At 51.2% G+C, this 12,449-nt stretch overlaps 1 protein-coding gene across 1 annotated transcript in view; it reads right to left on the bottom strand.

The window, feature by feature from the left end:
• Nucleotides 1–8,638, bottom strand: part of KHDRBS3 (KH RNA binding domain containing, signal transduction associated 3) — a 139,099-nt gene extending 130,461 nt beyond the window's left edge. The window contains exon 1 of the mRNA XM_039845903.1: nucleotides 8,537–8,638. Within this exon, the coding sequence (XP_039701837.1) occupies nucleotides 8,537–8,624 (88 nt within the window). The 5' untranslated portion in view covers nucleotides 8,625–8,638. The remainder of the gene's footprint in view (nucleotides 1–8,536) is intronic.
• Between the last annotated feature and the right edge of the window lie 3,811 nt (nucleotides 8,639–12,449).

The following is a 12,449-nucleotide window of genomic DNA, read 5'->3' as shown; positions in this document are numbered from 1 at the left end:
ACTCAACAAATATTAATTCAATAAATGAATAACATGAGAGAAGCCTCAGTATAAATTTCTAGAGTCCTATGGACTCGATCTAGTATTCATTTCTGCTACAATTACCAAAATTGGAATCATGGCTTTGCCCAAAATTCTTCCCATGTTTTGTACCCGGTCCTGATCAAGCCCCTTTCCCTACTCCAGGCACGAGACGACAGAAGGCAGGAGGAAGCAGGAATTTCCACACCAGCCTTTGTCACTATTGTTCGCTTCCTTACACAAATCGAAGAATCTGACTCACATACACCAACGCAAACAACTGCCAGGACTACGACTTTCCCCCAACAAAATAAACAGATCACAGCAGCCAGCGTATAAATCAGAGCACCCTAACACTTTCCTTGAAAGAAGTTTTTCAATTTAATGCTTTGGGAAGATTTTTTTTTTTCTTTAGGACCCAGTAAGCCCTATACTGTTAAGTTAGCTGCATGACCCTGAACAAGTTATATATCCCTCTAACCTCCATCTCTACCTGTAGAATGAGAACTACAAACACCTCCGCAGGGCAGTCACGGGGACTGAAGGATGCAATGTGTGAAGAAGAACCTAGCGACAGTGCTGGGCACACCTGAGACACACAAGAAATGGTTGGTGGCTAGAGGGTATGCCTCTAAAAATATCAGAAATATGAAGATGATTCTCAATACGTGAAAATCGAAAGCAATGCAAGCTTGCTGACTGATCAAGACCAACATCGGTTCAGGAGTAGCTACCAGCTCCAAGTGTGGACGAAGAGGGTGACCTAGCTGTGTGGAGCGCCATCTAGTGGAGGAAGAGCAGAGTACAAACGGCGTAAATAGGAAAATAGACGAAAAAAGAAAAACCACGAGAATAAAAACTGCCCCTTCTCCTCTCCATTATAATTCCTCCTTGAGAGCTCGAACCAAGTGACCCCACATGTAAGGTTTATACCAAAAGAGAGATCAAAAGGGTGCCTGCGCAAACTCACGCGCTTTGTCATGTTAAGAGAGAGCATCAATAATATGCCAGGAATATCTTTTCAAGTCCTTAAAATAACAGCAGGGGCTGATTGGTGAAAAATTATGGAAATGTAAAAAATTATGGAAATGTAAAGCTTACCAGTTCAGAGTGAGCTATCTCGTGCTTGTGGAGAGAGGCTGCTGAACGTCCAGACGTATTTGAAGATATGCAGTCATAAAACTGTTTATGGAAGCTTCGTTTGTTAATTGAAGCTTCAGGTGGTGCGTCTTGAATAGCATAATAAAAATCCATCAGAGCCGCTGCTAATTCTGTACGTGATATTAATAAGCAAAGCTTCCCAAAGAATGAGTTTCCCCTTCAATACTTCCAGGACTGGAAAACCAAAATCATTCTCATAACATAAAATTACCCTAAGAAATGAAACTAGATGATTTATGTATTAAGTTATTATTATATACTTTATGTCTGGAAAGTGACACAAATACACACACACACCTGCCTCAGGACATTCTGTACAAAGAGCAGGAAGTGTTTATTAAGCACCTAATGTTTACATAAGTACAGTGTGTTAGGCTCTGTACTTATGTCTGAAACAACTCTACGAAGGAAGTATAAAGCCCCCAATTTTACAGGAGAAACTGAGGCTCCAAGAAATGAACCTGCACAGGGTTACAGCCTCCTATAATCAAATGGCCCTTTCTGGCACCAGCTCGTGTAAATGCCATCCGCCAGTCTTTCCATGCTGCTATCGGTCACAAAGTCCCTACCCCATTCTGTCATACCCCTGTCTACACCCCTCTGTGTGGTATGCAGTCTGCCCTGCTCACAGGTCACCTGTCCGACACCAGGCAATGACTTTTAAGAGCTTCCTGCTGAGAATTTCACACGGAAGTCAAACGTGAAAACCCAGCCACGGGGAAAGCTTCTGACTCTACCTGCTGCTCACAGGTGAAGTGTACAGCGCCCTGGAGGTGGGCACATGAGAACCTGAACCCCAGTTTGCCTCTCATTAGCTGTCTGACCTTATGCAAATTAGACCTCCCTGCCCTTAGTTTTCTCATCTGTAAAATAAGGGAAAATGATTACTCTTTTAAGACTACTGGAAGAATTAAATGAAATAATGAACAGGAAGCATCGAACCCAGAAGAAGGTCTTGATAACCGGTCACTGCCGCCATCAGCCATTGCTCCAGACACGTCTGTGGGATCCGTTTTTATGTGCTCTTAGCATTCTTGTTTTTTCTGAGCCTATTTTTAGAAAATGAAGAATTGCTAAACATACCATAAACTGACTACGAATTCCTGACATCATACCTCCAGCCGATCGTTTCTGTGATCACTGGAGCATTAAATACCAAGAGCCCTGAACCCCTAAGATGTTCCCTCAAGAGAGACAGACCTTTATCAGGAATGTGACTTCTTTCTACACGGCAAGTTCTCCTATATTCTCCTCGACCACTGAAGTATCCGTATTTAAAAATCCTGACCGTGACTGCTTCCTCGGGACTCAAAATGATCGCTGGAAAGCACAGGAAAAAGTGAGCTTACCTTTCTGGAAAAATGCATTTCCCGTAACCTCACCACCGCAAATTCCTAACCGGCTTCTACGCTAATGAAATTTGTATCCAAAACCAAACAGCGATGTCGCATTCTGTCGTTTTAGCTCTATTCTTTGCGTAGACTTGGTTTAAAGCTTCCGCCTGACTACTTAAAGCCATCCATGCGCCTTGACTGGGCGAGGGACTTCACCTTCCTGAGCCTCAGATATCTCATCTGGCAAAACAGAGGAGGCGGGCAGGGGATGAAACCCCCTAAGTTGCCAGATCAGGTTGGGGGATTCGAGGGAAAGAAGAAGCAGCACCTGGCACAGAAGAGGCCCAGAATTCGGCAGCTTTTAATATAATCATTATCCCCAATGCTAAGGAGCTCTCTACTTCCATTTTTCTGGTTAAAAAAAAAAAAAGTAAACCATTCTATCTTCACTCAGTAGGGACCATGACAACAAGCAAAGGGGTCTTGGGATAGCCTAGTTGCCCTTGGCATCTGATCTGCAGCCAACTGCTCCTCTGGCTGCGGGTGTCTGATGGCACCTTAGATAGGAGAACACCTCCTTCAGGTAATAAGATGGCTTATCTGGCACGTCACAAGGGCCTCCAAGTTTCTGGTTTTGATCTGTCATGAGAAATCTCATTAGGAGTTTAGGGAAGAACTCGTTGTATTAGAGTACACTGGCTTAAATAAGTTCCTCAAGAAAAAAAAAAAAAAACAAGCATGTGATTCGAAGCAGATCTGACACCATGTCACCGCCCCCCAGAGAAGGACACCTACCGCTGGGGACGGCCCCTGCCTGTGTAAGGCCGCGTCTCGCTGAGGACGCGCTTGCTTTTGCATTTACAGAGCAGTTCGAGACTCTAATACCATAGGAAACAAAGCTCTCTCTTGACTGAACTCCAAATACACTAATTCCTCCTTTGCGATAATTAAAACATCACACTGAAAGGGGGGCCGGATCTGAAGACGGGCATCGGAAAGGGCTATGTCCCAAGAATTACATGAGGGGCTGAAGACGCGAACACGTGTAAGACGAGGCCCTGCCCCCCAGGAAACTCGCTCTCTCCCAGGGACAAGAGGCCCAGGTGACACGGAGTGATGAGCGTCGCCCCTTCAACGTGAAGCACGGCCACTATGAGAGACAGAGGAATGGGCACGCTAACTCACTGGAGGGAGGTAAGTGGTCAGAAGAGATACCTTAGAGCAGAAATTTCAAGGATTAGGTATAAAATTGAACACTGTAGAACTTTCGATTCCAGCACAGTCTACAGAACAGACAGCACATAAGAGGCCCAGGTTTTCAACCTCTTCCTGTCATTAAGTAACTGTCCTATCACACTTTGACCCTTTATAGCTACAAGGGTCAGTACGGTTTAATGGAAGAACAGTGGGCTTGAACCTTACCCTAGATGTTTTATAAGCATGTCACCTTGGGCGAGTCACTTTAGTTGTTGGCGTCTCTGGTTTCCACAACTGAAAAATTGGGCTAATGACCTCTACGTTTCTGGGTTGTCTCCAGTGCTACTGACGACACAGACAATCCCGGCACAGAGAAGCGACTCGAAAATGTTCCTAGGCTGCAGCAGTTAAATCTAAACCATCAAATCATCAAATCGTTAACTATTTCAAAAAAGCTAGTGAAAGGGTAATAAGACATTCCTTAGTTAAAAAAAGTTAAAACTCACTCGCAAACACACACAGAGGAAGGCAAGAGTTTCCCCAGAGCAGGGACAGTGCGGTCCCCTCTCGACCTGATGACCCAGCGCCCGTGCCTGGCACGGCAGGGTCTCCGTGAACTCGCTGCCAGCGTCCAGACACCGAAACGCGAACTCACAGACACTGGATTGCTCCGAATCCCGACCCGCTAAAGGAAATTCAGAAATGATTTCTCTGAAAATGTGAGTCATCACATCCATTCTCCTACCCAAAACAAAAACTGACAACCCTAAGACACGCAATTAAAAACTACATAACCGCATCTCCTCTAGACGAAGCAGAGTCTCACATTACAGCGTGAAGGGACCCCACTGAAACACAGTTCTGCAGTCTTTATGCTCATTCTTCTCTCTTACTCTACGTGTCCGACACCATTCAAGCAAATCAAAAGTATTTTCCTAAAGGGGTCCCCGAAAGTAAAAGCAGAAGCCAGGGGGTTCTACCGAACAGAGATGCACACAGGGCAGGCGATGGCCCTCACTTTATACGTTTTTGCCCCACATATATCCTGAGTGAGTCCTAATATTAGTGAAATTGATGTAACATGAACATTTATTTTAAAATACCAACAAGGAACTTTATCAATCTGGAAATGGACCCTCTTGTAACCGACTGCTAGATATAACTTGGCAGTGAACCAGCCACCAATCCATATATTATATCAGATAATTAAAAATCCAGGGTTATGTAATCTTATTTAATGGTTACTTGGCTTGTACTGAAAACCATCCAAAGCAATACCAGAGTGCTGGATTAAATAATGCGTAAGACATTTTCTGAAGATGGTTTTTCGTAGGAGTCAGCATATCCCCTACTAGCAAATATAACATAAAACATGGAACGGAACTTTCATTTCCAATTAACCTCCTTGGCAAGAAACTGCAATGTCAATTCACTCTATAGGAACTTATGGGGGGGCAGGGGTGTCAAAGCCTATTTTTTTATTCAGTTTTACATCATGTAAACATTACCCATCACTTTTGGTAAAGAAACAAAAGTATTCACTATTTCAGGGGTGGAGAGAAGAAGAACCGGTTATCCTAAGAAAATAAAAATAAAAGTCAGCAACTAATGCCCATCATAAAACACAACCCTGGAAAAAGTGTAAAAGCCAGCCTGCATTAGTTACCATAGAAGTCTACATCTTGACCTCATACCAGCTCAAGTTCTTAAAGATTATTAGAAAAAAAAGGAATTCGTCTAGGAAGTTGATCAACGTTAACAAATACTTAATGTTTTAATAGTGACACCACCTCATTTATAAACTGTTTCATTACCATAAAGTGTTAATTACTCAAGTAATACGGCGGTCACAGGAAGGCTTTAATTCAAACATGCCTCGTGGCCTGAGCACAAAAATCCCATAGGATAAAACTCCATGAATGTTTGTTTCTTCAAAGAAGACCACTAGACAAATACAGAAAAAAACTTTTGTAGAAAACCAAGTCAACAAGAAGCAAGCATATCAATCGTATTGATTTCTGCAGGGTTTTAAATCAGCATGTGCAGAGCGTTTTGTCCCATCTTTACGGGAGGCATAAGTAGCAAGAACAACGGCCTCAAGAGACAGGAGACCTGAGTTCAGATGAAATCTGTGTCAGTTGCCTGCAAGCGTGAGTAGCTGGGCCCTCAGCTCCCCATCCCTTAGAGAAACAGACACAGCAGGGTCAGCCACACCAGGGCGCACGTGTGAGGATGGAGCTGGACTGCATGTGCCTTATCTGCCTCGGGAACCTCCAAATACTATGCAAACATAAGGCAGAGCTAGCATTCGGAGATGTTAACCACAAAACACATCTATTACATGCCACTCCACAATAAAATGAAGGTTTGCCTTGCAGATCCATCATCACTGGACAAGCTAGTGCCAGAATACCAATCCCCAGTCCCAGTATTGCGATTCAGAATAACCTCCGGGGAACAGTTTTCTTTAGAGGCGAATAGTCAACAATATAGCTAAGATTAAAATGCTTTCCTCTAGCCAACAAGATGGTTATCAGATTGAAAATCAAAGCTTCCTAATAACCATTCAGATTCAGATTTAAGACACTTTTAGAAATGCACTTGTAATTTTGAAGTTACATAACAGCATAATTAATATTTTAAATGTTAGGGCTTTGCATCTTGAATATCAGCCTATGACTTAAGGGAAGAACGTTTTAGTCTGAAGTAGTCTAAATTAACAGTAACAAGAGCATATGAGCAGCTCTTTTCCTCCTTCACATAACTGTTCAATATGAGAGATCTACTTCTTACAAGAATTACATTTTTGACAGAAAAGTAAGGTAATCCGGGTTTAACATCAAAAAAAAAAAAGAAAGAAAGAAAGAAAAACACAGAATGGCAACATTGTCCAATATCTGTTTCAAATAACTGGAAGCCGTTAACACTAGTAAAAACATAGTAACCAAAAGAACTTTGTATTAGCAACACAACACTATGGCAACATGACACAAAAAAAATCATTCTGACTTTTAAAATAACTCGTTAAACTTTTAGTTACACTGCTTCCTTAACTGAGAATAATAAACTTTGATTCGGCTTCTCTGTTAAGAAAAAGTCTCTTGATTCTACAGTCCCGAATACTTCTAATGCCAATGATCTCACACAATGTACAAAGAAATTTCTTTCACAGAGATGTCAGCCCAGCAGGAGACAAACGATGTATGTAAATCATAAAGAGCAAGGAGTACAAACCTAACTGTAGAACTGCTCAGAAGAGCATGGGAATAAAATTTAAGGACGCATGCTCATTACTTTTTCACAAGTCCATTTTAGTAAAGAAATCAAAATGAGCCTAAAATTAAAATAAAATGGGAAAGCTCTGTAAAATGATTCTTCTTCAACAATTCAAATACCATGATTAAATTCTTGGAGACAGTGAGTCTCTCCAGCACCATCGCCATCCGTCGACACACACTCTACTCTGAGAAACCCGTTGCAATAGGCAAATGCCGGAGGTGGCTGTTTTAAAATATAGATATCTACATACAAATAGAATATGTCTGCCTCATCTTTCACTTTCAACAATGAAACCGCCAGGACCAGCACGGAGACCGGCAGACCCGATTTATCTCGGGAACAACAGACTGTCACTGCACAGAGTGAGCCATGCAAAAGGTAACAACAGATCCGACCGGACGATGGTTCTGCCGTCACCCAGGGGGAGAGCAGACTAGTGGCTCCCGAACCCATCTTGATCGGAAACACACAATCCGGACACAGGCTGAGTAGAGGACGGCTCCTGGGAAGGCAGGCTTCATTTACCTTCCATCCCAGAAGGTTACTCAGGAAGCTGGAGGAGGAACAAGCCAGGGACCGCTGTCCTGGGGAGGCGCGCCTCCATCCGCCCCTGTACCCCAGTGTCCTGTCCTTCCCGGGCTGGTCACACCCTGAGCTGGCTGGAGTACTGCTAAAATGGCATGGGCAGAGGACTTCTTGGCCAGTGTTCTGAACGCCGAAGCAGCCACCAATGAGGGTGGCCCACTCGCTCTTCCCAAAATGAGGACAGGCGAGCCAAGAAGGGGCTCTCGTGCCACCTCTTCTCGGCTGCAGACCCCTCCCAGAGCGAGCCTGCAAGGCTTGGCAGGACTTGCTCACCCTCGGGGAGGGCAGACCGCCCCACCAGGGCTGCCAGAGCCTGGGCATGGGGGAAATACAGGGCTGGGAGAGAGGACTGGGCTCTGCCACCAGGACAGCAGGGTCCCCCTCTAAGGTGCTTGGGGTCTGCCCCCAAAACCTCCTCCAGGGTCCTCAAACTTCACTAACAAGCCAAGCACCTGTTTCCTTCACCTCTTCGGCATGTGATCCGCTCAAATCCTTCCATTCTCCTCCCGTTCCTCAGACAAACCAGAAACACGACTTCCCCGAGCCCCCCGCCCTCTCCTCTCCAAGGAGATAATGCAACCCCCGACCCCACAAAGTCCCCAGATGTTCGCTGTCCCCCACCCAGAAGTTTTCCTTGGGTATTCGAGTCCCCGAGGGCTGCCTTCGAGTCTCCTCCGAACGCCCCAGCCTTCTCCCTCCTTCTCAAGTCTCCCAAATTCGCATCTCGGGCTTTTCCCCAGGTGTCCCATATTCTCCCCGGACGCCACCCAAATGCCCCCAGATCGCCGCCTGGGCCCCTCCCAGAGGTCTATTTCCAGCCAGCCCCACAGTTCCGCCTCCCAAGCCCCCAGCATTCCTACATCCCGGGCCCTAATCTCCCGGGTCCCCGAGCCCCCCGCCACTCCCCAGGCCCCCAACGGCCATGGGCGACAGTTGGCAGCCGGGGCGCGCGCCCTCACCTTGGTTCACCAGCCGCAGAGCGTGCGTGAAGGAGGGGTCCAGGGAGTCCTTCTCCGCCATCAGCTCCGGCAGGTACTTCTCCTCCATGCTCGCCGGCCGCCCGGGCCCGGGACGCGGACTCGAGGCGCGCGGGCAGCGGCGGCCCCGCAACCCCCGACCGCGCCCGCGCCCCAGCGGCGCGGAACGCGGGCCGGACGCCGAGGCCGAGCCAAGCTCGGCGGTCGGCCCGGCGGCGGCGGCACGGGGCGGGAACCGACCGCGCAGCCCCGGTTCCCCGGAGGTGGCCGCCTGCCGAGTGCCCCGCGCTGGCGGCCGCTGCTCCCGGACGCGGCCCCCGCGCTCCCGCACCGGGCGGAGAGGGAGAAGGAGCGGGCGCGGGCCGGCGCGACCAAGCGGGCCCTCGGGCGCACGGGCGGCGCGCTCCGCGAGCCCCAGGCAGCCCCGCAGCCCGCCGCCGGCGCCCCGCTCCGCCGCGCCCCGCACTCCGCGCGCCGCCCCGCGCGCCCCGCCCGCCCGCCGGCCCCGCCCGCCGCGCCTGCGCGCTGCGCCCCGCCCCGCGCCCCCGCCCCGCGCTGCGCCCCCGCCCCTCGGGGCCTCCCCTCGCCGCGCCGCGGGTCCGCGGGGCGGGGGCGTCGGCTTCGCCTCCCGCCGGATCGCGCTCCCCTCCCGCCCTGGGGGCGCTGCGGGCGCCCCGCGATGCCGCTACGGCGTTGCCAGACGCAGACCGAGAAACTGAGGCCCAGAGAAGTCGAGCGGCTGGTCCAAGGTCACCCAGCGAGCGACCCCGGCGGGAGGGCTGAGCACTCCGCCTCCTGGTCAGGGCCCCGGCTGGGAGCAAGGACAGGGAGAGGGACCCGGGCTCGCCCCAGCGCGCTCAGGGGACAGGCGGCCGGGCGAGCCGCCCTCCTCTCTAAGGCTCCCAGGACTTGCCCAACTTATTTAGTTTTGCTGTCACCTCCTGTTTACAAGGAAACAACGCGGGCGCGCGGTCCTGCCTGGGCGCCGGCTCTGAGCGCCAACCCCCGGCCCCTCGGTGCTGAGGTCGATTACATAAAAGCGCGTGTCCTTCAGTGCGTCTTTGTCATCCCGCCTTGCCACTGGCTTGTCATTCTCTTCGCCCATAAACCAGCTGTACTAGGGTGCGGAGGAAGGAGCCGGCGATGTCCCTTCTAGACAGACGCACGTGGGTGCCAATGTGCTCTGTCCCTCTCCGCCCCCTCCCCTACAAACCCTCCCCAAGGCCGGTTTCGGCTTAACCGCCCTCTAGGAGGCCAAGGACTCCAAGTGTCCTGCCTTCCCCCGCCAAAACCCCACATCACGTCCTGGCCTCAATGTCACCTTCCCTAGACGGCCTTCCAAGACCCGCCCCCGCTGCGGCACAAAGCTGGTCACTGCTCTGCGTGCCCCTAGCACTGGTCACCCTCACTCACAGAAAGCTGTGACTCCGTTTCCATCAGACGGTGGACATCTCACAGGCAGGGCTAGAGTTTCGTTCTGGTACATTGGGCCAGGTGTGAGGGCACCAGAAACGTGGGTTGAAAGAATAAGCCAGTGGCATGTCACCCCTCTAGCCAGCTGCCTGGGGCCCAATCTTCCCTGCCCCGTCCCCCCCCACAGGCACCACCCTGTATTCAAGGAGGCAAATAGAGAAGACTCTACAACCAGAGATGCCCAGAGTGGGAACCAAGAGCTCCAGCTCCCAGGGCCCCAAATGCCGCTGCTCTCAAACACCCCATCCCCTACACCAACCTGGCTCCCACCTAAGGTGCCATTTCAGAGTCCCCAGTAAGAATTTTCTCTCTGTCTCTCTTTGGTCTAAACTTGCAAGAGGCAGTCGAATGAGAAAATTTAAGTGTGGCCTCCGGGACAGACAGCCCGAATGTGGCATCGCAGCTCTGCTGCTCGCTAGCCGTGCGTCTTGGGCAGGTTACCTGTCTGTGCCTCAGTTTCCTCATCTCTAAAGTGGAGATGAGAACAGAACCTATTTCACAAGAGAGTCACGAAGACCGAACAAATGTCAGCTCATCGTGAAAGCCCCCGGTCTCCAGCACATAGTCAGTGCTTGACGGTCTTTGCTGGGTTTTTCCCCTGCTCTCCCGAGTCTCCGGAACCTTCCCCTCAGCCGTAGCTCCCAGGGCCCTTAGCAGACCACACCCCGTGGGATCCTCGCTGCTGGACAGTCTACTCTGCCCCAGCAGACTGAGAGAAGGGCCTAGGACAACAGTGCTGCTTCTGACCTGGGGCCGAGGGTGGGGCTGTGAGCACAGGAGTGTGGATGGCCAAAGTCCCCGCTCCTCCCGAACTCCCTGTGTGGCCTCAGCTCATGAACCTGTCTGAGCTTCCAGGACATCTCCACCCCAGGGCTGGGCCGGCAGTCCCGGGGGACAGGCAGTTTCCTCCTGTCACACCGGAATGGAACGCACAGGCCTCTGGCTTATATTCCCAAATCGTAGGACTTACATGCTGGGACTCGAGCCGCTGATAGCCGTGTATAAAGGGAGGAAGAGGAGAGCGTCTGGGACATGGACGAGCCCCAGGAGAGGAGAATGGGGACCAGGTGCTCAGGTGCTGCCCCGACCACCTGGGTTTATGCTCCCCTTTCCAGACCAACCCCGCTGCAGTGACAGTGTGCACCTGAGTAATGGCTGTTTTTAATGAAGCATTTAGTAAGTGCCGGGCATGACGCCAGGGGCTCTGCATCACTACTACAGTTCTCTCCATGCCCTGCGGGGGAGACACTAGTCCTCACCAGTTACCAGCGAGGACACCGAGGCTCGGAGCGGTTTGATCCTTTCCTTAAGTCCCAGGGCTGTCGGTCGGGGATCCCAGCCCCACGCGCTCTGAAGCCTCCCGTCCCTGCCGCCCGGTGCTGCCCTCACAGGGAGCAGCCTGGGACACTCGTGACTGGCTCCATCCCTCCTGCATCTGAACAGTTGGCAGAGACATCCCGCCAGCAGCTGGGGAGGAGGGCTGTGCAGCAGGACGCGGACAGCCACGGCTCTGCATCTCCTGCTCTCACCCTCCTTCTCACCGACCCGTCCAAGAGGGCAGGTGCCCAGCCCCGTCAGCGCTCATGGGGGGTCCTCCAGGGAGGAAGGAGATGAATGCCTCCGTGGGATGCTCAGGAAATCGTCCCCGCCCACGAACCTGACTGAGCCATGGGCTGGGGGGGCACCTCCACGCCTTAACGAAGACTCTGCTGGTTTTCATGAGACGGCCATGCTGCAGACACTAACTCTCGGGTCCCTTTGAAGATGGGCAGACCAAGTCTGGGAAAGGGGCTCATGTTTATGCAAGCAGCTGCCAACAGTGCTCCAACTCAGCTGTCCTGACTTCCAGGCCAGGGGCACACACCAGTGCTCACTGAGCAGGGACCACATGCAGGGGCCGCTCTGGGGACAAGGGACTGGCTGTGACAAAACAGGCTTCTCCAAAGCCACTCCAGCCCGGAGCCATGGGGGCCACGTACTCCATGTGCACAGTCCGCATCGCCCTGGATGGGAGGCCCTAATCTCTGATAAGAAACTGGCTGTCCTTTCTCCTCAGATCCACAGGTCAGGGGTTCAACTCTCAGCCCAGGGACAGAGAGAACTCACCCCGTATCACCTGCTCTCTCAGGAACCCCGGTGCGCCCATGGCAAGTCCCTCCAGCCCCAGCCAAGCACCGCCGCTGTCTGCCATATCCCCACCTGTCTCCCTCTCACACCCCGCCCCAGCCCCGAAGAGAGGACAAACAGGTCCCCAGCCTTTATGGCACTAACAGCAGTAGGTCAGACCCTACTGCAGCTACTCAGCGTCATCAGAGGATACAAAGACGTGGAGGGGCGTGTGTCTCCGAGGCAGGTGTCGTGTTTGTGCAGGATTGCTGCCCACACTACAAGCTTCCTATTCCTTTTGTTCAGAAAGGCGGGC

Source organism: Pteropus medius, unplaced genomic scaffold (assembly GCF_902729225.1).
Source record: "Pteropus medius unplaced genomic scaffold, Ma_sr-lr_union100, whole genome shotgun sequence".
In the NCBI taxonomy this organism is placed as follows: domain Eukaryota; kingdom Metazoa; phylum Chordata; class Mammalia; order Chiroptera; family Pteropodidae; genus Pteropus; species Pteropus medius.
Note: the sequence above shows the minus strand (reverse complement) of the source record. Positions and strands in the feature narration are given on the sequence as shown.